At 46.2% G+C, this 27,620-nt stretch overlaps 1 protein-coding gene across 2 annotated transcripts; it reads left to right on the top strand.

Moving 5' to 3' along the window:
• The first annotated feature begins 945 nt into the window (after window positions 1-945).
• PGF (placental growth factor) lies at window positions 946-19,457 on the top strand. Of its 2 annotated transcripts, XM_027844803.1 has the most exons (7): window positions 961-1,543; window positions 3,196-3,235; window positions 11,670-11,866; window positions 12,788-12,864; window positions 17,260-17,289; window positions 17,409-17,471; window positions 18,244-19,457. In XM_027844803.1, the coding sequence occupies exons 1-6, from the start codon at window positions 1,478-1,480 to the stop codon at window positions 17,452-17,454; spliced, it is 456 nt and encodes a 151-aa protein (XP_027700604.1). In that variant the 5' UTR covers window positions 961-1,477; the 3' UTR covers window positions 17,455-17,471; window positions 18,244-19,457. The 2 variants fall into 2 exon arrangements, with proteins under 2 accessions (XP_027700603.1, XP_027700604.1); XM_027844802.1 differs by lacking the exons at window positions 17,260-17,289; window positions 17,409-17,471; window positions 18,244-19,457 and having other exon boundaries at window positions 946-1,543; window positions 12,788-13,157.
• The last annotated feature ends 8,163 nt before the right edge of the window (window positions 19,458-27,620 follow it).

A 27,620-nucleotide genomic window follows, 5' to 3' on the forward strand; every position in this document is an offset into this window, starting at 1 on the left:
TTCTTACATTGTCCATGTCCAAAAAAATGCGTGCTGCATTCTGAATATTGAGTCTATCACCTCTTTATCGGGAAGTGGGTGGTCACACGGAGTATTAAGTTTCACAGTCAGGATTTGAATCCAGGTCCCCTGACTTCCAAATCTAGTTTTCTGTTCACTGCACCAAATTTGATACTGCTAGGGCTTGTGCTTTGGGAATTGCATTTGCCTAGGGTCTCATAAGTCATATCTCAGAGATAACCTTCGATGGCACAGCATTCTGCACCTCGCCCCTTCCCCTCACACATACACACGGACATACTCTATCCCCCACCCCTCCTTCCCAGTCCCCTAGCTTTATCCCCAGCTGTGTGAGGTTACCTGAAACAAAGAGTGCCTTCCCTATCCCAGGGCTCTGGACAAACACCAGAGCCAGCCCTTGCTTGGGGCTTCCACCAAACAGCACAAAGTCTGAAGTACTCACCTGGGTGTTCTGGGTAGCCCCTGAGAAGGGAGGGGCTGTGAGGGGGTGGCAGGAGGATCAGAGGAGAGGAAAGGTGAGATAGAAGGGGCCAGGGGGCAGTGCTGAGCAGGGCAAAGAGAGAGCCCTGGGAAAGGACAGTCTGCTCCTTGCCCACCACCCACAGCCCGAGGCCAGGCCAGGCGCAGGCCACACCTGAGTTACCTGCATGTTCCTCAGGACCAGCTATAAAGATGTGTGCAGGGGCGGCCCACGTCCACAGCAGGCCAGGCGGCCCTGAATGAGGACTTCTTTTGAATGGGACCACCCCAAATGGAACCCAGGAGTGGGAGAGTCCCTTTCATTCAGCCGGCCTACCTACCTTGGGTCTCTCCATTTTGTTATTGGAAGGTCTCCTGTCTCTGGCTCGTATTCTGTGGAAGCCCCCATTCACCAGGGTTATAGGCTAGGCTAGGCAGGCAGGCTGGAGTCTTGCCTCACCACAGAGGCAGCAGGGAAAGGAGGGGAGGGACTTGGGAGGAGGAGCTCCACCCTCGGGCAGATCCCAGCCCATGAAACAGAGTTGCAGACAGCAGCGGCTCTCAGATGGGAGCCGATCTCTGAGGCAGCAGGGAACCTGCAGGCGCTGAGGACTGAGCCAGGAGCCACTCATTGACAATCGGACATCTGGGCAGGGAGGCACCAGCCTGGGGACAGTCACCCCCAAACTCCCTGCCAGCTCTCTCTTTAAAGATCTCTCTACGACCTCACTCACCTGCCCGCTGCCGGAGTTTCCCAGAAGCCGCTTCAAGATGCTCAGGTTATGGGTGCTGGTCCCTCTGCCTCACAGACCCAAGTGAAGTGGACTTTCCAGGGTCTCTTCCCCAATTCCACCCCACGAAGGAAAAGCTTTCCTTGGTATCTCCTCTCCTCCTTCCCACTTCTCACCCCACCTGGGGTCCTTCGTGGGCTTGAGTATGTTGGTTTTCCTTTGGATCTCAAGCCCCATGCCCCAGGACTTCTGAGGCGATATCAGCCATGCGGCTGTTCACGTGTTTCCTGCAGCTTTTGGCTGGTCTGTCCCTGCCTGCTGCATCCCCCCAGGTAAGGATTCTCTCTTCCCCAAACCCAGCTCCCCCTTTCTCCCCATCCCCAACATCTGTCAGGGAGTGGGCTGGAGAATCTAGGAGGAGGTTGTGGGCAGAAATGAGAGGGCACCTCCATGGACACAGACACCTCCTCCCCATCCCTAAGAGAAAAGGATAACCATGGGCTCCAGGTACTTCCTAGAAGCTGGAACCCTCCTCACCTCCTGAATGAAGAACTCAGGTTAAGCCAACCCCTAGAGGAAAACCAGCCCCAGTTGAGGTTTCTATCCCGGAAGGGGGTGGAGGAGGTGGGGGGTGAGACTATAGGGAAACCACAGCAAAGGGAGGGAAACTTCCTGTCTGGCCCCAGGGCCTTGGTGGTTTTGCTAAAAGCATCTCCCAGTTAATCCCAGGGCTGGGCTCTGGCCCTGTGGTCAGGGTCGAGGCCCTGGTGACTAGCTCAATGCCTTTGGGACCTCTGACCCAGCCAGGCTCTGGGGAAACAGAGAGATTGGAGGGGGCAGGGTCACCAGGGAGGTAGACTCCCTGGGTGGCTGGGGAATATACCAGAGCCATGCCTGATTGCTCCAATTACTGCTGAGTGCAAGGGGGCCAACCTGGGCAAGAGGGACCTGGGGGAAAAAGGGGACACCAGTGCCTATTCCATGGCTTGGTCAATAGTCCCCTGGAAGGGTTTCAGGTAGTCTAAGGGGACAATGCTCCCTCTTCTTGGATCTGACCTCACTCCCCCAGGGTCAGTCCAGCCCCAAGGTCCCCATCTGCTGGCAGCTGACCCGGAGGTCCTGAGTCCCTGGGCCAAGAGAAGCTCCCAAGTTCTTTTCCCAGGAGCTAGGGCATGTGGCTTAGAGGCTTGGCTCAGTTCCAGCCTGGGTAAAGACGTCCTGCCAAAGGCAATAATGTCCCTTCCCACTGCCTAGGGAAGTCCTCTTTCCCACCCAGGTCCTTAATGCTGAAAGCAGGGGTGTTGGGTGGGTAGAATGGGGAGGGGAGAAGAGTGGGAGACGGGCCAGGAAAGTAAGGGGATCACTTCCCAGGCAGAATGGGGGAGTGACTTGTATTTCCCTGGATGGTCCTGAGGGAGCCAGGCTGCTGAGTTGCCTTGTTATATAGCATTTCTACAGCTACCAGCACCAGTGGCCCCCTGCTCCCACCAGCTGATCTCCCTCCCCACAGGGCTCTGGCACCTAGCCAAGCTGGGACATTAAAGGGGCCAAGGGGCTCGTGTGGGAGAGCACAGGAAGGGGGATGGGTAGGAGGGAGGCAGAGTACAAAGCAGAAAGGGAAAGCAGCTATAGACTGTAGAATGCTCGAGTTGGAAGGGGCCACTGAGATCATCTAGTCTCCGCCCCATTTTTTTTTACAGGTGAGGAAATTGAGGCCCAGTATGTTGAAGTGTCTTACCGAAGGTCTCACAGCTGGCCATAGCCAAGGCCTGAAAGATGGGGGGTCGGGAGATATGAGGTAATATCCAAGTGAAAGGAGTTGGGAAAGGAGAGATTCACAGGTGTCTAGATCCCGAACAACTCATGAGAAGGCCTTGTAAATAAATAGTTGACAAAGCAACCATGCCCCCCAGCACTCTTCATCTGGGGACTGTTTGCCTGACACTAACTTTCCCTTATTCCCATGCATTTTTTTCCTTACCAGCGGGATGTACCTCCTGAGAACAGCACAGCAGAAATAGAAGGTAAGCCGGCCATGGGGACGAAGGCGAGTTAACCTTTTTCCTTCCAAACTTGTGCCCGCCAAGACTCATGTTCTGGCTTCCCCCTAAATGCTTGCTGGTGTGAGAAATGCGGGTAAAAGCCACAGTGAGTTTGGCTTAAAAAGGTAAAAGGAAGAGAAACTGTCCAGTGGCCCTAAAATCTGTGAATCCTAAAATTGTGGTAAAGTTGGAAACACTGATTTACTCCATTCCCCTCATTTTTACAGAGGAGGAAACTGAGGCTTGAAGAAGTTATGGGTTGCTCAAGGTCATGTAGCTAGTTGGGAACAGATTGGGATCCAGAATTTACTTTCCCCAAGTTCTTGTCTAGAGCTTTTTCCACGCCCCCCACACTGGGTCAGAGGTGGGGGCAGGAAGGGGTCCAGGTATCAATAGAGCAAAAGATGAGGGGGCAGGAGGAGATGGGTGTTCCCATTTCAGTGCTCCATCCTTGCCGACACACTTTGGGAATCTGACCAGAACTTCCAATTGATTGCAAACAGACAAAGCCTTAGTAACACCCTCCCTCACTTATGTGCAGAGAGAATCTTCAAAGTGCATGCAGGCGTTTGCCAGCACAGACATACGTGCAGAAAGTAGGCTGAGCAATGCCAGGCTCTTCACAGAAACGTGCTGAGTGTCCACACGCCACCTCTTTAACCCCTGACAGTCACTTCCCCCTCCCACTCCCAAAATGAGACATTTCTGTGGGTGAGGAAGCATGTACAAACAGGCACACGAACACGCGTGCTGTTCCCCTCCAGAATAAGATCCTGTCTCAAATCAGGAAACACCCTCTGCCTGCCAGCATCATCCCCTCCCTATCTTCCCTTCCCCTCCCTTCCCCAGACAGACTTACCTGCTCTGTGTTCTATGACCCTCTTGAACCCAACCAGATGAGAGAAGTAACCAACCAAATCTTCTGAGTTAATGAGCACTTCAGGTGTGTCTATCACTGACTTAGGCACTGTGGAGGTATGGGGAGGCGCCCAATATTCCTGCTTTTGAAATGCTCACAACCCAGGCAAAAACATTCCTATAAAGGAAAACAGAGGCACCTCTTTAGCCCACATTATAAAGAAGCAAGGTCTGATTCCTTATATTGAATCAGTGTGGTACTGTGGAATGGACACTGGCTTTGGAGTCCAAAGACTTGGGTTTGGATTCAGCTTCTGACACATAATATTCCTGTGATCTTAGACAAGCCACAAGTCTCTTTGGCCTCTGTTTCCTCATCTGTAAAATGAGAGGGTGGTATTAGATGTGCCTTCTAGTCCCAAATCTATGGTCCTGTGACTGATTATAATCCCGGAACCATAAAGTCAATTGGAGAACCAAGATTCTGGACAAGTCAAGGACATCATGCTTTGGGCCTGACCTAGCTTCCGCCTCTTGTCCACCTACAAAAAGAGAGAGTTGGAGGAATATGGTGTTATTGGCTAGGAAAGGTTCCTAAGTCAAAACAAAAGATTTTGCAGGAAGATTTTCCAACTGTATCTACTCTTGTGGGAGGCTCTCTCCATGTCAGGCCTGAGTTGGCACATCTCTTCACGGGGACACCTGCTGTGCTCTAGGCCAGAAGCCAGCAGCCCCTCCCGGCCCCTCTCCCTTCCCTCCCGGCAGGCAACAACCATGAAAAGTTTTCTTTCAGGCACTGAACATTTCCCTTCTTGGGTCTCCGCCCAGCAGGGATGGGAAACTGGAGCCAGATGGGTTCAGCAGGAGGCTTTCGTGTAAAGGGGAAGAAAGATAGAAAATCCCTCTGATAACACCAAGAAAATCCCTGTCGGGGGGCTGCCTGGTCATTCTAAACCAGCCAGACACCAAGCTGGCCTGCCTGGCACTCTCTGCTCTCCCTGCCTCCAAGAGTAGCCAGCTGTCTATGACGAAGAGTCTGGGGATGAGCCGGGAAGAACTTCAAGAAACTCTAAAATGCAGAGAGAGAGAGAGAGAGAGAGGAGGAAACGAAAGCACTGTACTGAGCTGCTTCCCAGATTAGCAAAGGCGATGTACACAGGGCACTTTGTAAACCTCAAAGTAATGTATAACTGGGAACTTTTTTTGTTTGGGGGTTGTTTATTTGTAACCACGGACTCCTCTGGCAGTCTGAGAAAGCCTATAGAACTCTTCTCAGAATAATATTTTTAAGGGTGTAAAATAAAATCTATAACATTACAAAGCAAACCAATTATATTTAAATGTAGTTATCACAATTTTTAAAAAAAGCAAAAACCCAAGTACATGGAGTCCTAGGTTAAGAAACCCTGTTATAGAGATAGTATATACTACATAGATATAGTACTATACATATATATATATATAGTATAGTGTAGTATAGGACATAATACTATATAGATATAGTATAGCATCATGGATAGATAGCCAGCCTTGAAGCCAGAAAGCCCTGAGTTCAAGTGCAACCTTTGACACATGCTGGCTGTGTGACCCTCGTACATAAGTCACTTAACTTCCTAGTATTCTAGACTACTTTCTGAAAACATATATTGCAGAGAAAATACATTGTCAGATGGTTCACTTGGGTGTGACCACCACCAATTAAATCGTCAGTTCTGTCCCTATCCTTGTTATTATTATTTACTACTACTACTATTACTACTATTTAGGAAGGACAGAGCAAGTCAGTGATATCTGTGTCTGCCCCACACCCCCTGCCACCTTCACTTTCCAAAATACATCTCAAGGGTCTCGAGGAAAGAATTGCCCTGTCTGTCTCAGTGTTGCATGATGCTACAACCGAATGGTCCTGGTAAAATAGAGGACTGTGCATACCTCTTCCCAACCTCTGCCCCCTGAAGCTTCCTAGACTCTTACCTGGGGAAATCAGGCCTTACAGGAGTTGCTGAAACTGCATTTACACCAAAAGAGAGGAAAAGGGAAATCATTGTCTCTTTCTGCTGCCAAGACAAGTCATTTTTGCTTAACCTGGCTGCTCCCTTCTGACTGTGGTTGGATAAAAAGCTGTCACCAGCTCAATGTGAACTGGAGGAGGGGGTTGGGGACAGTTCAGAATGCTCCTTTTTTGATTGTAGGGGTCACTTTTAGAAGAAACTCTGCCCTCAGACGTCATCTATCTTGCTTTAGCCATTGTATCTTTTTTTTAAAATATTATTTATGTTTTCAGTTCAACAAGATTAAATGGTCAGAATAACATCAATGTGCCATGAGGGCTTCAGACTAAACATGTAGCTCATGAAATTAAAATGTTAAGTGCTAATCCCTGTCTCTGTGCTGCTCTTCCTCTCCATCAAAGCTCTAATAGGTTTTAGGTCATGTAAAGGGCCCCCAGCTCCATCCCCTTGGTCAGAGAAGATCCTTGTCTCACTCCTACCTACCCTCACCTTTCCACCCTCCTGACACTGAGGGTCTTGGGCCTTTGGAAAGTTCTGGAGAAGATCACAGAAGGCAGAGCCAGGGTTAGCCAGTTTCCCCTCTCTGTCTCTGACCCTCAGTTTATCCCTGGAGTATGACTGACACCCAGATAAGCATCAATGTATTGGCCTGCAGAGGCTGTCTAGGCCACGTGGACAGCTGTGGCCTGGGTATTTTCCACAGACTCTCCTCCTTTCCCAATGGCCTCTGCTTGGACCAAGGTTTATTTTTCCTCGGAGATTACCTCAAGACCAATGCCATCATCTACTCGGTGGAATGGACTCTGGCCCCTTCCATTGTCTCAAAATAGCAAGCAAGCAAAGGGGAGGTGTTGGCTGGGTGGGGGGCAGGGACAGAGAAGGGAGACTTCAGTAGGAGGAGAGGCATTAGGGACTCAGAGTGACCCAGCTCTAGTCGTCTGTCCACCAGCACCCCGGGGGGATACCCAACGTGGGCATGGCCACCATTGGGTACAATGGGTCAAACAGTTGTTTCCCTCCTTGCATTCCCAAGACCAATCTGGTCCTAATTCATAGAATATCACAGAATTTAAAGATCATAGAGGTCATCTAATCTAGAGATTCTTAATCTTTTGTGTGTCATGGACTTCTTTGGCAATCTGGTGAAGCCTATGGACCCTTTCTCAGAATGATATTTTGTTGCCTATATTAATTTTTTTTGGACTCAGGGTCACACATCTAGTAAGTATCTGAGGCCAGATTTGAACTCAGGTACTCCTGATTACAGGGCCAATGCTCTAGCCACTGCACCACCTAGCTGCCCCTGTCTACATTAATAATTGAAGGAAATGCTAAGTTTCAGTTAAAGGTTAATTAAAATAAAGATATAAATATAAATATTATATATATACATATATACATATAGTTATTTTTCCCATCCAAGTTCAGAGACTCACTGAAATATATCCTTAGATCCCTTGGGGGCTTGTGGACCCCCAAATTAAGAGCCCTTGATCTAGGTCAATCCCTTCATTTTACAGAGGAGGAAAGTCAGGTCTAGAGAGATTCAATGACTTGTCCATTTGGGTAATGGCAGAACCGAGCCTAGAAGTCAGATTTACTGACTCTCAATTGAGAGTGAGCTCTTCCTACTATACCATATTGAACCATTTGGTTTTATGGTTGGGTCTAGGTTTCCCCCACAAGGAAGAATTTCTTTTTGGGGGTGTTATAGATCATTTCAGAGGCAACTGTGTGGTTCTGGATCACTGGAGATTTTCAATGGTTCTTCACTGGAGAGCAGGCAAGCCTAGAGTCCCAAGGCTGATTATTCCTTTTACAAACATGGGAGAGGATATAGACAAAATATAAAACTTCATGCCAGCCCCCAAAGAGCTTACAAGCTAGAGAACTTACAAGTATAGGGCTGGAAGGGGGTTTAAAGTCTGGTCCAACCGCCTTGTTGTACTTATTGGGAAACTGAGACTGAGATAGCTGAGATAAGAACTGGGTACCCAATAAAAGACAAAAAATATACCTATGTAGGGTAGCACACATGGGGATCCTCTTCCCTGTAAAGTGTCAGCATGATACAAGAGAAAAAATATTGATTCTCCAGTCTGAACTGATTCTGCTTCCGACACTTGCTACCTTTAAGACCTTGAGCAAGTCACATAACTTCCTTTGGCCTCAGTTTTCTCATCTGTAAGATGAGAGGATTGAGCTAGGTGGCCTATGAGATCCCTTTCAGCTACAGATCTATTGGAGAATTATCAATTGGAGAATCAAGATTCTGGCCAAAATACAACTTGCTTGGGCCTGACCTGTCTCCCCTCTTCCCTACCCATGAAAAAGATATGACTTGCCCAAGGTCACCCAGGTAAGCAGAACTGACTCCAAATCCTGCAAACTTTAAACTATAGCATCATGCCTGTCCAAAAGATGACATACACTATCTCATAATGTTCATTATTGTTTCACGCGTATGGGTGCCATATTTTTAATAGACTACAAGCATTTTGGGAGCTGAGAGAAGAGTGTCCATTCACAGAGAGAGAGTTCACTGGGTTGAGAGTTCAGGGAAGGCTTAATGGAGGAAATGGAAGCTGAACTGGATTTTGAAGGATGGTGGGATTTGGAATGACAAAGGAAACCACATAAGAGAGAACAGGATGATGGTATAGATTATATAGGACACGGTGCATTTGTGTGAGAGTGAGGAGAATGACCTGGCTAGACCGTGGAGTTTATGTTGGCTAGGGAGGATGGGGCCAGACTCTGAATGGCCTTGAAAGACAGACAAAGAAATTCAGACGTCATTCATTAGGATATATGTTGAAGGTCTTTGAGCTGGGAAGCGATATGATGCTTAGAAGTAATGTCACTCAGCTCCCAGCCTTCCAGGGAGACCTGAGACCTATTCTCTCAAGGTCTTCAGGACTAGGGAGTCCAATAGGCTTCTCTCGACTGAACAGGGTTTCTACCAGACCAGACTGAGGCTAGAAAATCCTCAGATTTCATTAGCCATTATTTTAAAAATAAATTTTATTGATGCTTTTTTTTATGCTATTTGTTTTTACATCAGTCATTTTTTATATACCCACACTCCAGGCAAATGAGCCCTCACTTGTAGTAAAGAAAAACACTTAAACAAAATCAACCCCGACAGTGACCACACTTGACAGTTAATGTTACACTCTGCGCTTATAGTCACCTACCTCTCTGCCAAAAGGAGGAAGATGTTTACTTATCTCTCCTTCAGAGTGGGTATTAGTCATTGTAGCTACTCAGCATTCTAATTCATTTTGGTGTTCCTTCTGTTTACATTATTGTAGCTGTGATGTATGTTGTTCCCATAGTTCTGCTTCCCTTGACTTGCTTTACATCATTGGCTACAATGTATCCGGTATGTTCTAGTGGGGATTCTCTTTCAGGTGTGGATCATAGATTTAGACATGGAAGAGATTTCATTTTACAGAGGAGGAAACTGAAGCTCAGATAGGTTGAGTGACTTGGCCATCCTCACGCTGTAGGTTTGAACCTAGGTCTCTCTGACTCTCAGACAACAGCACTTCATCTTCTACACCAGAGGTGTCAAACTCACAGCCAAATGGGGGCAGGAACCTCATTAAAATGTAATTAGCAAATGTTTAATAAAATAAAAATACAATATGACATAGATAATGCTAATTTGTGGTTTTCTAAGTCAATGTGGGCCCTGCAGGGACTCATGTCTACTTGAGTTTGACAGGCTGTTTCATATACTACCTCTCCTGAGTTGGCTTAGATGTCCTCTGACATCCTTTCCAACTCTGAAATCCCAAGTTTCTGTGAAGTATTCCCTTGTTTCTCAGAATTACTCATTATCATCATTTCTTGCAGTGTAGTAATATTCCATTACATTCATATGCCACAATTTGTTTAACTATTTCCTAATCAACGGACACTCATTTTGTGTTTAATTTTTTGCTACCATAAAAAAAAAATTGTTCAGCAGCCATTTGCCTTGTACTTTTGAAAGGCTGTGTGGGAAAATGAACTTAGGACCCTCAACTTGAGATCAGAGTTTGAGTTCCATTTTGGCCACTTAACAGGTATGTGACCTCTAGGCAAGTCACAACTCCTCTAAGCCTCAGCATCCTTAGCTGTAAAATGGGGATAGTAAATCTGTACCTTACAGGGTTATTGTGAGGATCAAATGTGATAATGTATGCAAATATATGAGTTTTGGGTTTATGTGGCATTTTAAGGTTTGCAGTATTATGATGAGTTCTAAGTAGGTGGGAAGGATACAGGCTTATGCATGTGGCACAGTATCTGACTTGAGAAAGGATTAAAGGTGAAGGGCTTTCAACCTCACACCCATCCTAGAGGAGCCCAATAGAACTCAGGCTAAGAAAACAATTCAGCAACTGTGTTCAATACAATACCCTTATTGGGAATCAACTACGTGCCCAGCACTATCCTAGGTGCTGCTGAGATTATAGAAGAAGACGTGGTTCCTACATTCTAAAATAATGTCTAAGGACATTTAAATACCATAGCAAAATAAATGACCAAAAAAGTCTTTATAAACCCAGGGATACAATGCCTCATGAAGGACACAACTGTGATGTGACCAGGGACTACTATTGGAAAGGTATGTGTATAGAGAACATGTAATGCTGTGGAACCACCAGTGCTCTCTACTGATATGATCAAGGTTGCTGTTTTCTCTGTTGGAACAGCATCCTCTTTCTCTCAGTTCTCCTAGCCATGTTGCTTTCTGCTGAGCATCTCTGCCTCTGCACTCTGATATCATCCTCTGGTCATTGGCTACTGTGCAGCCTCTTTCCCCATAGGAGGAGGGGTATGCCAGGTCTTCAGCTTGACAGTTCCAGGGGCCATTTTTTGCTCCTTTGTGCTTCAAATCCTAGCCAGCCAATAAGAGAAATGTTTAGATATTTTTGTCTGCCTCTTGAGATTCTGTTCTTCTGCTACTGGTGTTTGGGATGAGTCAGTCTAAGCCTTATCTGAGTCAGGATCTGAAATTCCTTTTAATTCCTATTATATTCCTTCGACAGGAAATTGGGTGCCCTCTAAAATCATCTCCACTCAGCAAAACTGCCAATCAACTGGGATGAGGAAATTCCTTTCAAGCCCTTTTAATGCCCCTGCTTACCATGCATGTTGAGCCAGGTGGAGTTGGTGACTTTTTCCCTGCTTTCTACCAGCAGCCAAAATTGCTGTTCTCCCTCTATATGTTTATCTCAAAGTCAGTGTGGATATAGTAGTCAGGGAAGATTTCAAGGAAGAAATGTCAAGTGAATTGGGCTTCATAGGATTCAATAGACATTTAGACTCAACAAATACTTATTAAGCAACTGCCAGGTGCAAGGTACTGTGCATGGATGGGTAGGGCAATTAATAGGGAGCATTATGTTGGAAGAGTCTGTGAAGAAAACAGATAAGGATTGAGTGTATCCAACCTACCCTGTCCTTGACTTTGGTGCTTGTGAAGGGAGGAAGGTTCCCCACATTTCCTCTCCTTTAGATCTCAGACCCTAACATTCTTTGTCCCCCTGCAGTGCTGCCCTTCCAGGAGGTATGGGGCCGAAGTTTCTGCCGCTCGCTGGAGAAATTAGTGGATGTTTCAACAGAGTACCCAGGGGAAGTGGAGCACATGTTCAGCCCGTCCTGTGTTTCACTGAGGCGTTGCACTGGCTGCTGCGGAGATGAGAACCTCCACTGTGTTGCTGTGGAGACAACCAATGTCACCATGCAGGTACCCCATTGCCCTACCTCTGGACCCCCTACCTACTCCCTGAGACTCTGACACTGTTTCTGAGACCAGGATGCTCCATCCCTGAGGTTCCCTTCTTTCCCCATCATCAGAACTTATCCAGTTTTTGGACCCTCACTGCCCGCCCCAAACCAGTCTTAGATATTGAAATATTCATTCATTCAATAGGCATTTTATTAAATATTTACTATTTAAAAAAACATGTTCTAGTTCTAGTTCAAGTTCTAGTGATTTGTACCTTATCACCCTTCCACACCCCCACATTTTGTATAGGGTAGTAATTGATGATGCTATTAGCTGGGGGAAGGTGGATGAATTCCCTCAGGTTGGTTCTGGTTTTCTCTGTCAATGAGATCAGCTGGAAGAAACGTCTGGGACTGATGCAGCAGCTTACTCCCTTGGCCTGGGTCAGCCATTATAGGTGCTGCTGCTGTCTGGCACCTGGTGAGCTGCTTGTCTGGCACTCAGCAGGGGTATAGGGTGCAAAGGCTCGTAGGACTCAGGAGGCAGACTCTGTGACTTCTTCCCAAGGAGGCAGGAGGAAATGCAATGGGGAGAAGTTCTGTGTTGGGGGGAAGAGAGACTAGGTTCTTCCAGAGCAGGGGACCTTGACCCCCTTTTTTTGTACCATGGGCCCCTTTTACAGTCTGGTAAAACCCATGGATCCTTTCTCAGAATAATTTTTGTTGCCTTCATAATTGAAGGAAAAGCAGAATTTCAGTTAGAAGTGAGTGGAAATAAATTTATTATTTTTCTCCCTTTCCAAGTTCATAGAATCCCCTGAAATCTATCCACAGACCTAAGGTTAAAGATCCACTATTCTAGAAGGGAGATAGATGGGGAACTGTACAGTTCCACATTGCCCTTCAAATTTCATAACCCGCTTCTTTTTCACTTTTCCAGCTCCTGAAGATCAAGTCTGGGGAACAGCCATCCTACATGGAGTTAGCATTCACTGAGCATGTGCGGTGTGAGTGCAGGTATGGGATCCCTGCCTCTCACCACCCACATGGCACAGGCTGTGACCAGGGTCCTGGGCACTCTCGGGCCTGCCCTGGAGGGTACTAGCATTCCTACTGTCCTGCCCACCCCACCCCCAACAGGGGATGGGAGATGGGATAGTAGAAACAGTCACAGAGTTCAAATCCTGTTTCTGTCCTTACTTATCTGTATGACCTTGGGCAAATCACTTAACCTTGCTTGGCCTCATTTTCCTCATCTGTAAAAAAAAAAATATATATATATATATAGTAAGTGGCTGCTTACTTGCACTAAGTGATCTCTGTAAGGTCCTTTCCAAGTGTAGCTCCTACGATCCAACTAAAGGCTTGTGATTCTGGGAGACGTGGCATATTAGAAGAGAGGAGACACCTACTATCCCAGTGGGCCATTATTCACAGAGCATCACGGACATAGCTCCATAGCCCAGACTGCTAACTTCTCTGAGGGTTTGTCCTCAAATTCCTGGACTCTCCTTTCTTGGAAACCAAGGCCTTTTGCTTAAAGTGTAGCGATCTTCATTTGCTCTTGATCAGCAAATCAGTGTCTGAGACAGACGGGTGGTCAGGTCTCCGCTGAGGCCTTCTGCATTTTGTTTCCTGGATTTTTGGAGACAGGGAAATAATTAACTCACCAAGAGGCACTCTGGCTGCAGCTGCATTTAATTTCCTACTCCTTTATCCATCTCTTCCCCCCCCACCCCCATCCTCCCCTTCTAGCCTTTGCCTGGAGAGGTAGAACCAACAGCTGGTTTACAGCTGTGTGGCAGAATGGGAAGAGGACTCCTGGGTCCCATCCAAAAAAGCAGGAAAGAGAAGTTTGAATAACTGCTAATCATGCAGGGCTTTACAAGTGCTGGGGTGCTCAGCCCTGGGGTTGCTAGGAGGAAGCTGTAGGCCTGGGAACCCTAGCAACCAAGCACAAACTGCAGCCACTCACTGGGAACCTGTTGGAGCTTAAGTTTTGGAGGCTGATCTTAGCTCTGGGGCAATTGTGCTTGGAAAATTGGAGCAGGTTCCAGACTCTTGATAAAATAAGAGGACAAGTCCATCTGAGTGCAGCCTGCCCTGCGCAGGGACTCTTTGTTAAGTCAAAGGGAAACACATGTGGTTTCTTTAAAGTTCCAGGCCCCGGCCAAAACCTCCCCCTGAATCATAGGGCCCCTGGAACTCCTGCCCGAGCTCAAGAGGCATAGAAAGAATGGTTCATTGTCTGTTCGGTCCAGGGGGTAGACCAGCAGACCTTATTGCTTATACAAGGGGCTGGGAAGAGTTGACATCCTCGGGAATCTGGAACTCCTGAGAGTAAGAGAGGATGCTATTCCTTTTATCCTTGGACTCTGGGGAGCCCAATAGCTTGGAGTACCCCTAAATTGTATAGCTATGGTTCACATCCAGTGTGGGGCCCCAACTAATGATGGGGCCTTTGTCTCTGCCTTCCCTCTACACATTTCATTACCATTTCTCTGCTCACCATGCCAACTCAGAGCTGCACAGAACCAGACTTTGCCTCAGCTTTGACTGGAGTGAGTAGTAAATACCTTCCCCTAACCTTGTGGATATAGCCACTATACCTGGAGTCAGGAAGACCAGAGTTCAAATCCTGCCTTACACACTTTCTGGTTGTGCGAATGAGGGCAAATCATTTAACTTTTCTCAACCCCAGTTTCTGCAGTTACAAAATAGGATAATGATAATAACACCTACCTCACAGGGTGGCAGTGAGGAACTAATGAGAATATATGTAATGCACTTTGCAAATCTTAAAGCACTATATGATAGCTATCATTATTAGATTGGTTATTATTTCATCCTCTGGTGATATACCTCATGATTTTTGGGGGGGGCAGTCTAGACCAAAGTTTCATTTACTGGTGGAGAGAACCCATTGGTCAGGAAATTTCCTCTATCAATGTAGATAGGGAGTTTTTCTGTAGCTTTTTAGAGGATTTCCTAGCGGTCCCATTAGGTTAAGTGATTTGCTAAGGGTTATATAGTCAGCAGGTATCAGAAGCAGGACTTGAACCCAGGTTACCCTGATTCCAAGGCCACCTCTTTATCCACTATGCCATGATTCCTTTCAGCCACATGATCTGGTCTTAATAATTTTCTCTGATGTAGCCCTCTACTAATTTCAAAGTGCTTCCAAATACATTAGCTCATTTTATCCTCACTACAGCGCTCTAAAGGGGTGTGTGTGAGTGTGGGGATGTTCTTTAGGGTAAATTCTTATGATACCTATTCTAAAAACGAAACCAAAGCAGTTAAGTCCAAGAATCTCAGATCACGGTGGTGTTCCCTCTAATGACGCAGATAGCAATCCCATCCCAGCCTGATCATTCTTTGTGACCTTTGCTCATGTTTGCCACACAGTGAGGTTAACAAAATGCTTTCCTCAAGCCACCATAAGAGGTAGGTGGTGTAATTTTCATTCCCATTTTACACATGAGGAAACAGAGGTTCAGCAAGGCTGATAGATTTGCCAATCATCATAGAGCTAGTACATCGGAACGGGAGGGCTCCAGTTTTCTGACTCCTAGACCCATTTCCTTTCCCCTCAACCCCACGGCCTCCGTAACACACATAGAACTGCAATATCATTTGTAACCCACGCTGAACTTCTCTTTGGAGACCTACCTCCTGAGGATTTAACACCAGGGCAGATTCACCTACTGGAAGGCTTACCCTCCAAACATCTGCTCAAGCACGACCCCTGAAGCATCTTCTGGAGCACTTAAGAAGATTCTCACTCTTCTCCACTCTCACCTACAAACCAAACACCAGATTGATGTCATCACTTCCCCCTGAGCCTAGCTGGCCTCTTCTCCTCCTCTTAACAAGAAGAGAAAACACAACAGGAGTACTTTGTTTTCCAGTTGGGCAGCTGTGAGGCAGTCACCCCATGCCTGAGAGATGAAGGTCCTTTTGGTAACAGCTGACTCTATACTCCCGATTCTCATATACTCCCTGACAATGGCTGGTATTCTGGCCTTTTTGATGTCCCCAGAAGGCTGTCCCAAAGAAACGGAGGGCTGGCCCTGGCCCCTAAGTGTTGCTGGTATAGATCAGGAGCTCATATTCAAAACCAGTTAATATCACTGATGACCTGCTATGAACTACCTATTTTAAAGAGTCTCTGTTCTCCCTCTCCTTTCCCCAAGAAGAGAGCTGAGACCCAGACACCCAATCTTTTATGCATCCTTTTTATAAAAAACAAAGGATTAGAAATAGAAGATGAGAAATGTATCAAAAGGAAGGGAGATTGAGGAGTGAAGTCACTGACTTTGAACCAACAGAAACACTGGCACTCCCAGAATTTAATTTTTTAAATGTTTTATATTGATTTATTTTTTCACATGGCTATCATTTCTAATACCCCTTTCTCCAGTAGAACTTTCTCCCTACTCCTCTCCCTCTTTTCTGTGTGGATCTATGATTTCATTGGTGGAGGTTGTGGAACATGGAAACTTCCTCCACTATTACAAAAATCTTAGTTGACTGGAGGCATTGAGAGGTAACTTATTCAAGGTCACATGATGTGTGTGTGTGTGTGTGTGTGTGTGTGTGTGTGTAGGACTTGAATTCAGGTCTTCCTGACTGCAAGGCCAGCCCCCTTTCCACTGAGTCATGCAGCCTCCAAGAACCCTATCTTTCTTGTAAAGGAAGAAAATATTTAGTAAAAACAACTGTCACAAAACCTACTCCCAGACTTCTTGTTCCTGGTGCCTTAGGGATTGGAGAAGCTACTTTGATAGGGCAGTCAGCCATCGACTGACTGCTGGTTTGGAGAGCATTCTGCACTTTGCTGGGGGTGAGGAAGGGGAAGGGCAGCATTTCCCCCTGAACTCCTTATCTGGGGACCCTGCTAAAAAGAGTGTTGGACTTGGGAAGAGACTGAATTTGAATTTCAACTCTGCCACTCACTAGCTAGCAGTGAGAACCTGGTGGTTCCCTTCCCTGCTGTGAGTTTCCGTTTCCTCATCTGTGAAGTGAGAAGAATGATACTTGTACAGCCTACCTCACAGGGTTGTTGTGAGGAAAGCGCTTTGTAAACCTTAAAGCATCATATAAATGTGAGTTCTAAGCATAATGATTGTTATCATTATCTCCATCCCCAACCCCACTGGACTGGGCAGGGTAGAACTAGTCATTCCCCTTCAGCCATCTGACTTCATTCCAGGGGTAGATCAATGATCCGTCTGACTGTCCCTCTACCCCCTGACTCCAACTAAGCTCTGGGAATTAGGGTTTTCCCAGGCCACATCTGTCCAATGAGCGCTGCCCCTCTCCCTAGAGGCCCTGGTGCCAATTATTGGCCCTGAGAACACGATCTCTCCCAACTCACCTTCATCTCCTTCCCTTCTCTTCTCTACCCAGGCCTCGGAGAGAGAAGATGAAGCCAGAAAGGTGAGTGTCCTTGGTCTGGGATGCAAGTAAGCTGGGCTCCAGCTCAGGACAGCCCTACCCCTTCTTCCCCAGCCCCATCCAAAGCCCATGTGTCCTGACCCTTTTGGTTTCTTACACAGGAGGAGACTCAAGGGTAGAGGGAAGAGGAAGAGAGAGAAGCAATGAACCAGAGACTGTCATCAGTGAGTGTTGGATGGGGAGGGGGAGACAAGGAGGCTGGGGGCTCTGGGGCTGGTAGGGGTGGAAGAGAGGAGCCAGAGACTAGAGAGAATCCCTTGGTGAGGGGGAGAAGGGACCCCACCTAGTTACCCTAGAGCCCATATATTGAAACAGTCTGCCAAAATGCTAAGGAAATCAGCTGACCTTGGTCTTTATACCCTGTAGAACTTCTCTCTCCCTTTTACTCTCTATGGACTGACCTCCTTCAAACTCAGAAGAGGCAGGAGAAGCCGGTGGTAAAGGGAAAGATACCATAGTCCTTAATCCCTCATCCATTCAATCATGGTGAATTAGAAAGAGCCCTGGATTTTGAGCCAGAGGGTCTAAGGTTGAAGCCCAGCTCTGCTACTTACAACATGTCAAATCACTTCACCTCCTCGGGCCTCAGTCTCCTCATCTGTAAAATGAGTGGATTGGCCTCTGAGGTCCCTTTCAGCTCCACTATCCTCCGATCTCATACCCACAATTTATACTTAGGGACATGGAAACATAGGGAGAAGAAGTAGCTAGTCCAGGGTTACACAATCAATGACAGCCATGGTCTGGACTTAGATCTGAAAGTCCTAGGTGGAAAGGGCCCCTTTGTTCTTTTTCATGACCCAAACAAGGCACTAAAACACAAGAGCTCAACTTTGGCCGCCCGGAAACTAGAAACCCAGGAATCCTGCCTTCCAGGCCCCTTTGTGAGAGAACACCCCCAGACTTCACTCCGGTTCTGCATTTTGTTTTGGGCAGGTGCGAAGATGCTGTTCCCCAAAGGTAACCCAGTGGACCCTGGAGAGAGCAACCTCTGCCTAGCTTATATTTATTGCCCCTTTCACAATCTCAATTACCTCCCTGCCCACAGCCCCTCTATTTATTAGCCAAATGTAACCCCTGCTGAATGTCTACTTCTCCCTCGGCTGGGAGACCGACTCTCAGGACTTTGGTGCCTTAAGAAGAAAAAGAGGAGCCTGCAGGAGGATCCAGAGTCCAGGTCATGGGATGTACCTAAACACTGAACACTTAACTATGACTCAGAAGCAGGTGGGGAAGGGTTCACTTCTTCATCCCAGGAACTTCCATGGAACCCGGGGTGCAGAGGAGAGGAAGGAGTGGATGAATCCTCTCCCTCTCCCATTCTTGTTTCTGAATGAAACAGGGACCTCTGGACCTTGGAAGGGAAAGTATCCCTTGCCTGAAGTCTAGGCAACATTCTTTTGAAAGAAAGGAAACAGTTAATTGTGCCCTATACGAAAGGATCCGCTAGAGAAGTCTAGCCTAGCCCACTTTTCACAATGGAAGAGGGTAGGTAAGAAGGAACCTGGAAAGTGGCACCTAAACTGGGGTGTCTGGGAGGGGACAGCTACCTTTGCTTAGTGGAAGAGGAGAAAACCCTGGTCATCTAGGGTCTCAGGAGAAAATTTGCTGGAGCAATTAAGCCTTTTCTTAGCAAGTGCCCTCCCACCCTGGCAGCCACTCCGAATCGCAGAGAGCCAAGCCTGGGACAATTTCGAAGAACATTGGATACAATGGTCTGTAGGGGACCTCCTCTAGTCTCCTATTTCTCCCAGGACCTTGCAACTCTTTCCTACAACCTGACTGCAGGAATTCATCTCCTGGCCTGGGATGTCACCCCAAAGAGCCCCCATATGCCACTCTGACCCACTGGAAATACCAATGGGTACAAATGCCAAAAAGATGCAGGCAGACAGCCCTTAGCCCTGGGCATGATGGTGAAGATGTAAAAAAATACTGAGGACTCCAAGGAAGACCCTGCTCCTAGACTCTCTGGACAGGGCATCCAGCCCACTGAGGAGCACTGTTCTATACCCAGAACTTCTGTGAAATGGGTTGAGCAGGTTCCTTTTCAAGGGGGATTGGGTGGGAGGAGGCTGGGAACTTTCTGTGTGTCACACCAGTTCTTCCTGACCACCATGTTCATCGGGCACAGGGAGGCCAAAGAAAAGTCAGATTATCTTAAATAAAGTATTTTAATCCAAAAAAAATTTTTTTTTGCCTGGGGAAATATGATTGCTTGCTACAAAAGGATGATCTCAGTTAAGGCTGGGCAAATTCCTATGAATCTGGAATAAAAGGGCATACAATGCTAATCCCCATTTGAAAGCTGAGGAAACAGCAACACAGGATAAAGTGACATATGCCCAAGGTCAGACAGCTGGGGCCAGAACTCAGATCTGCTGACCTCTGATCCTTATTCTTTTTCTGCTACTAGACTATCTCCTCATGCAGGTTACCCACTAAGGCAGAAGTTCCCAATGGGGTTCCACAGATAGATTTCAGGAAGTCCAAGAATTGGACAGAAAAAGGTTACATCTTTATTTTCATGAATCTCTAATTGAAATTTAGTATTTCCTTCAATTATGAATGTAGTTCCCTCCAAAAAAAAAAATCTTTGCCTTTACCAAGTTGCTACAAGGGTCCCTAACACAGTTAGTATTTTTATGTCCTGTTATGGGGGCATCTTGGGGTATCTTATCAGTCACTTCCTGCATAGTTCTGGATTCTGCCCCAGAATCAAGAAATGAAGGTGGAGCTTCTTCTGTGACCTGTCCTTTCCAAGATGTTCTTGAACCTTGGCGGGGGGACAAGACTGCTGTTTAGGGGTTCTCTAGTTTACCTTCACCCCAGTCACCACTCAACATTACACCACCAAATTCAGCAGCACCCTCCTGTTGCCATTTGGTAATGGGCTTTGCCCCCACCTCCAACCCCCACACTCTTACCCTCAGTCTGACTGGAGATGGGCTGACCAGCACTGCTCCTCAGAGCCAATGCAGATCTTCATAGTCCAACTGGAACTCTGCCAGATTAGAGAGGATCCCCCGTTTGGGGCCCCCCAGAGGATTTGGAAGAGATGTCTCCATCACGCTCTGGCTGGAATGTGAAAGAACATCTGTTTGGAAGGGGACAAGGGCAGTCGGGAGCCTGACTACTAGACTCCTCCTTTCCTGCCTTCCCCTTCCCCCCTCACCCCCAAAATCTTGCTTTATCATACTCCCTCCTAGTTAATCCTAGCTGCCTCTGGCCTCAGAAGAGACTTCCCACCTCTCTCTCAACTTCAGGGAGGCTCCCACTGGAATGTTACTGTAACTTCCTGCCCAATGTTTTAAAAAGAGGCAATGTAGCAAAAAGAGCCTAGACTTTGTAGTCAAAAGAGCTGGGTTTGAATCCCAATCCCAATCCCTTAGGCAAATCACTTAACCTTCTGAGTTTCAGTTTTCTGATTTGTAAAATGAAGGGGATTGGGTGAGATGACCCCTAAAGTCCCTTCTGGATGTAATCCCTATGATTCTTTCCCCAGTCCTCTGCTCTGGTTTTGGTTTTGGTTTTGTTTTGTTTTGTTTTGTTTTTCAATCTAGCCTATTTAAGGCTAGGACTTCACTGGGGCTAGGAAAACACACATCTTAAAGATGGAATAGGAACATGTGCCTGAGATGATGTCAGTCTGAGGTGACCCAATGTGATGGCCCGACTGGGAAGGAGTGGGTAAGGGAGGGAAAAGGTCTGAAGGAGTGAGTCAGCCACCATGGGCGTAGCATTTGCTAGTGATTTGGGGGACCCATAGGGGACTATAGGACAAGAAGTGTTCTTGGCTTAATATCACAGAGGGAGACTCTGCTCAGACCCCAGGCGTAATCACTTCCAAAAAGAGAATCGGTTTCTCTTCTTTTAATTGCTTAGACCCAGAGACCTGGATCTGCAGAATTTGGTGTGGGGCTGTTCTGAGCAGGAAATGATTATTTGGTTTATTTAAAGGGCTGGGAGGAACCCATCCTTACTTGGTTAAACATCTATTTGGCCAGAGCAACTGAACTATCCCTGGGAACACTAGCCCAACTTTCTATAGCAGTGGTTCTCAAACTTAAGGGTTTTTAGGCTCCTTTTTTTTATTCACTCGTTTTCTCAGTTGTGTCCGACTCTGCATGACCCCATTTAGGGTTTTCTTGGCAAAGATACTGGAGTAGTTTGCCCTTTCCTTCTCCAGCTCATTTTACAGATGAAGAAACTGAGGCAAACTGGGTTAAGTGACTTGCCCAGGGTCACATAGTTACTAAGTGTCTGAGGCTAGATTTGAACTCAAGAAGATGAGTCTTCCTGACTCCAGCTTCGGCCCTCCATCCATTGCACCACCTAGCTGCCCAAGGCCCATTTACATACTTAAAAAAATTATCGAGTAAAAAAAATTATGGAGTCCCTCTACCCTCCACCAAAGAGATTTTCTTTCTGTAGATCATAAAATCTATGGATATTTGCTATATTAGGAATGAAAACTTCTTAGTATTATTATGAAAATAGTTTTAATCTTGTAGACTCCCTGAATGAATCTCAGGGACCCCAAGGGTCACAGGACTCCACTTTGAGGACTGCTGTTCTAAAGCATCCCTGAGTCTCCCCAATTCACACAAATGTTTTCCATACGTGCCGGTGACTCCCTTGGTAGAAAGAGGGAGAATACTAGGAGAGAATCTCCCAGGGACCAGAAGAGTATCTTCTCTGGTTAATTTGTTTAGTATAGAAAGCAATCATGGATAATTCAAAGTTTATTTTCAGCCTGGTTAATCAGACAGACTGGGCTGTCTTCCCTAATAACAGGATGTTAGCACTAAAAAGGACCTTAGAATCACTTAGACCAATTCTCTCATTATACAGATAAGGAAACTGAGGCCCAAGAGGTGAAGTGATTTCCCCAAGGTCATATGCATTAAAAGTGAAGTATAGTAAAAGGCTGGGATTGGAGACAGGAGATCTTGGGTTCCAATTCTGGCTTCAGCAATTAACTTGAGGTGTGAGAACAAGTCACTTAACATCTCTGAGACTCAATCTCCTCTTCTATAAAATGAGCCTTGCACTACCTACCTCACAAGGTTATTGTGAGAAAAATGCTTGGTACAGGATCTGCTTCGGATACCTTGGGAAGGTATTTTGACCAAGTACCTTATTTCTTTTTGATCTCTATTTGTAGAGGGTGGTCTCAGAGAAGGACAACAATTGTTAGCCAACATTTCCCTTGGCCAGTACCCACCAGCCAACCAGCTGGGAAAATGCCCTTGGTATGCTACACCAATGGGGCAGCTGGGTGGCACAGGTGATAGAGCACTAGGCCAGAAGTCAGAAAGACTCATCTTCATGAGTTACAATCCTGCCTCACACTTACTAGTTGTGTGACCCTAGGCAAGTCACTTAACTCTGTTTGCCTCAATTTCCTCATCTGTAAAATGAGCTGGAGAAGGAAATGGCAAACCACTCCAGTCTCTCTGTGAAGAAAACCCCTAAAATGGGGTCATGGAGAGTCAGACATGATTGAAACAATGAACAACAACATACTACACCACTGGGTAGGATGTCTCAGGATGGGTCAGGATCTGGAACAGTGTCTGTAGTAGGTTGAAACTTAAGGCGAAAACAAGATTCAAAACACAATGATCCCTGCCCCAGACCCCAGCTCAGTTCTTTGTGATCTGGCCCACTCCACCACCTACTGAGAGCCCAATACCCTGTAGATATACCCATACCTTCTAGGGGTAGTCACAGAATCATAGATTGTAGAGTCAAAAGGTACTTAAGTGACTATCTATTCCAACTCATACTTGAAAGAAATCTCTACTATAACCCCCGATAAGTGGTCATGCACTCTAGCTCAAGACCTCCAGTGAAGGCCCCCACCCCCGACTCAGACACTTCTAGAGCTGCCCATTCCACTTCTGAACAGCTTTCGTGGTCAGAATATTCTTCCTGAGATCAAACCTAAATCGCCTCTTCACAGCTTCCATCCCTTGTTTCTGGTTCTCTCTGGGGCCAAACAGAACAAATCTAATCATTCTTCTGAATAACAGTCTTTTAAATATTTGAACATAACCAGCCTTCCCCCTCCAAATCCACTCCCCCAATGATCTTGTTTTTTCCAGGTTAAACATCCCTAGTTTCTTCCTCTGTCCCTTACATGACATGGACTCTGGCCCGTCATCATCTTCGCTGCCCTTCTTTGGGCATTTTCCAGTTTATTAATGTCCTAAAATTGTGGTATCCAGAATGAAACATAATACTCCAGAGGTATTCAACCAAGACAGAGTACAAAGGGATTATTTATCTCCTTCTTTGTGGAAGCTGGGCTTACCTGAACACAGCCCAAACTTGCATTGGCTTTTGTGTCTGTGACATCACACCCCTGACTCACACTGAGCTTGCGGTCCACTGAAATCCCTAGATCCTTCTCCCCCTCCCCATTCCAGACAAACTTTGATCTGACCATGCCTCATTCATCCTGTACTTGTGAAGTTGTTCGTTTGTTTTTTAAACCAAATGTAGGACTTTTATCCCTATTCAATTTCATCTTATGAGCTTCAGCTCAGTGCTCCAGCCTGTTAAGATCTCCTGGATCCTCACTGTCATCCAGGGTGCTAGCTATCCTTTCTAGTTTAGTGCCATCTGCAAATTTAATGCGTATGCCTTTATCTAGGTAATTGATAAAAAAAAAATAATAAATGACACAAGGGTAAGGAAGATTTCTGTTAACTCTATTGGATGCCTTTTGCCAAGAGGCCAGGGAATCATTCATGACTACTCTTTGAGTCTGGCCAATCTGCCAAATCCGAATTCATTTAACTGTAACTAGTACTCATCCTTGTATCTCTTCCACAAGTAGAGTATGAGTTACATCCACAGTTAGAGCTACAGCATTTCTCTCATCTTTGTTGTTGTTCAGTCATTTTCAGTTGCATCTGACTCTCTGTGACCCCATCTGGGGTTTTCTTGGCAAGAATACTGGAGTGGTTTGCCATTTCCTTCTCCAGCTCATTTTACAGATGAGGAAACTGAGGCAAACAGGGTTAAGTGACTTGCCTAGGGTCACACAGCTAGTAAGTGTCTGAGGCAGGATTTGAATGACTCCAGGCCCAGTACTCTATCCATTGAACCACCTAGCTACCCATTTTCTCTCATCCACCAGTTTAGTAACCCTGTCCAAAACAAAAAAGGAAATAAAGTTAATCTGGTAATACCTATTCTGGATGAAGCTATGCTGGCTCTTTAGTATTTCTACTTCCTTTGCTAGATGTTTGCTAACCATCTCTTTCATAATCCTTTCTGGGATTTTCCCAGGAATGAAAATCAAATTTACTAGTTCAAAGACTCATTCTTTTCCCTAACCCCACTAAAAGGAAAATAGGAGCATAAGAGAAGGAAATATCAGAGAGAGACAAGTACAGAGTGGATAGAGGAATGAAGTGTGTCTGAAAGGGATATGGCAGGTGGAGGGTGGGTATACAAGCAGAGCTCTAACTAGGGTGGAGCAAGTGGGACTTTGCCCCAGAGTGCTGAAACTAAGATGGTACTGATAGCATTTGTAGTACTTCAGCTGTTAAGAAACAATTCAGTTTAACATTAAGGCAGTGAAAAATAACAAGAATAAATAGTTAAAATACAAGCCACCAGATGGCACCTCTGGTTACACCCTATGTAAGCTCTTTCCTAGAGAAAGAGCTTCCCCCCATCTCCATGGCCAACGATAATAGCAACAATTAAATCTCCTTGACCCAGACTATTAGACCCTGGTACAAAAATTGCAAGTATGGGCTCTACTTGGGGGCAGGAGGGCTCACAACAGCAATCCCAAACATCCACAGCTGTCCACTGGGATCCAGAATTAGCAGTCTTGGGAGCACTCCTCAGAGAAAGACTTCCTCATCAAGGCTCCTGAACCTCATCACCCAATTGAAGTAGAAGGGTAAGCATGTCTCTGAATCCCTGAGGTTACAGAGGTGGAGGGTTCCCATCACTCCATTCAGTAGCATTGCACCCAGGCTCTGGCTCTGGGCATCTTTTCAACTATTAATTGTCTTCACTAATGGAGTGAGGAAGTTGGGAATCCCACACCCAGTGAATAATCACACACACAGTGGTGTTTGGCTTTGGAAATGTGTCATGCAGTATTTTTGCAGTATTTGCCTTCCCAAGTATATTTTGTTTTAAATTTTTACTGTGCTTTATAATAAAATTATTTTCTACTCCTTGAACACCTAGGTACTGGTTGGTACCAGGGGCAGCTAGATGGCACAGTGAATTGAGTGTCAGCCCTGGAGTCAGGAGGACCTGAGTTCAAATCCAGCCTCAGACACTTACTAGTAGTGTGACCCTGAGCAATTCACTTCACCCTGTTTGCCTCAGTTTCCTCATCTGTAAAATGAGATGGAGAAAGAAATGACAAACCACTCCAATATCTCTGCGAAAAAAAATGGGGTCACAAAGAGTCAGACACGACTGAAACGACACAACAATCATGACCGCACTGGCCAGTTGAGGTAGGCAGCCTAGGCAATGGGAAACAGATAAGCTATAAATCATATCCAAGAACCAATTTTGTCTCTGATCCTGGAGGTGGTCTCTAGAGCTCATGAGACCCCTCTCAAGACAAGAGTACAGCTCCTAAGCTGGAATTTAGCTTTTTGAGGTCCTTCCTCAGCTCTGCGTCACCTTAATTTGAAAAATGCTCATTGTCACTCCAGTGCCCTCCAGCAAAAACAACCTACATCAGCATGAACTTTCATGCTTTCTAGGATAGTCTAACATACACTATCTAATTTGATTCACACGGTCTCCTGCAAAGAGGTAGGTTTCATTGTATTTCCCATATTATAGATGAGGAAACTGAGGCATAAAGTAGTTGTGATCTTCGCAAGGTCACCAGAACACACTATCTTACCACCTTAGCTACTTAGTGGTGAAAACAGAATTGGAACCCAGTTTTTCTGACTCCTAAGCCACAGTTTTTACCCCTAGGCCATGTTCTCTTTATTCTTGTCTCTCCTTTAATGGAAAACAATCTGATGAGATTTTATCCACTACAGGGGTTGGCTGTCTGACTTTTGTCCATCTCTTATGATGGCGCATAGATCAGAGAGGAGAGGAGGGGAGGAGAGGGAAGAGGAGGGAAGGGAGGGGAGGGGAGGGGCAGATCTGGACCCTAGAGAGACTACAGAGAGAAAGATATTAGAGAAGACAGAAAGGATAAGCTCCACCCACTCTTAGGGAGGCCAAAGACCCAGACAGAATGGGACAGATGTCTCAATGTGAATAGTAGATGGCAGTCTGCACATCTTAGGAGAAAGGGAACTTTCTGAGGTAAGCCTAGAGTACTCTCCCTTCCCCAGACATTTGTCTTGTAGGCAAATAAGCCCCATCTTCTGATCAGGCCTCTACTAGGAGGCTGACCAGAATGTCCTCCAAGAGGACGATGTGTTCTTGTCTAAGGAAGCAGTTCAGTTACCACGGAAACGGGCAGGGAGAAGATGCAACTTCTCTCTTCTTCACTCACTGTTCCTCTCAGAGACTCTTTTGATGTTGTATTGGAAGAGAGCCTTAACCCTAATAATAATAATAACTAACATTTATGTAGCATTTACCATGTGCTAGGCACTGCACTAAATGCTTCACAATTATTATCTCATTTGATCCTCCCGCCTGGGAGGTAGATGCTATTATCCCCATTTCACAGATGAGGAAACTAAGGCCAATAGAGGTTAATTGACTTTTCCAGGGTCACACAGCTAGCAAATGTCTGAGACCAGATTCGAACTCAGGTCTTCAGGCCTTTCTGCCTCTAGCCTACGTACTTTATTCACTGGGCTACTTAGCTGCCCCAAATCCTACACCAGTTTCCCTGTTCAGTAAGACCCTAACAGTGGCAGGAATGGAAGGTTCCTTTTTAACTGACTCACAGTCTTAACACAACACCTTCCCCTACATTCAGTAGTCAAGCTAAAGGGAGGGGGGAGCTCTCTGTCTCTTTTTTCACTTCACCCTCTCCCTCCCCTTTCCCACTTTCCCCCGACTCTCCTTTTCCTTTTCTTTCCCTCCCACTTTCTCCACCTTTCCTCTCCCTCCCCCTTCTCCATTTCTCTCCCTGATTCTCCACCTTTCCTCTCCCTCCCCTTCCCTCTCTGTCCCTGACTCTCCATTTTCTCTCTCCCCCTTCTTCCCATTTGCCCCCCCCACTCTCTCTTTCCCTCTTCCTTTCCTTTCCCTCCCTCTTTCTCCACCTCCCCTCTCCTTCCTCCTCCCCTCTCTCCCACACACACACCATCTGCTCAGACCACCCATGTACCTCTGTGAAG

This window comes from Vombatus ursinus, unplaced genomic scaffold (genome assembly GCF_900497805.2).
Source record: "Vombatus ursinus unplaced genomic scaffold, bare-nosed wombat genome assembly UNPS02014945.1, whole genome shotgun sequence".
In the NCBI taxonomy this organism is placed as follows: Eukaryota; Metazoa; Chordata; class Mammalia; order Diprotodontia; family Vombatidae; genus Vombatus; species Vombatus ursinus.

What these genes read in the sequence shown, in the direction of transcription:
- PGF (XM_027844802.1), top strand. Translation starts at nt 1,478, where the DNA reads ATGCGGCTGTTCACGTGTTTCCTGCAGCTTTTGGCTGGTCTGTCCCTG. An exon ending in CAGCACAGCAGAAATAGAAG is followed by an intron (nt 3,236 to 11,669) that starts GTAAGCCGGCCA and finishes GTCCCCCTGCAG; the next exon opens with TGCTGCCCTTCCAGGAGGTA. An exon ending in CAACCAATGTCACCATGCAG is followed by an intron (nt 11,867 to 12,787) that starts GTACCCCATTGC and finishes TCACTTTTCCAG; the next exon opens with CTCCTGAAGATCAAGTCTGG.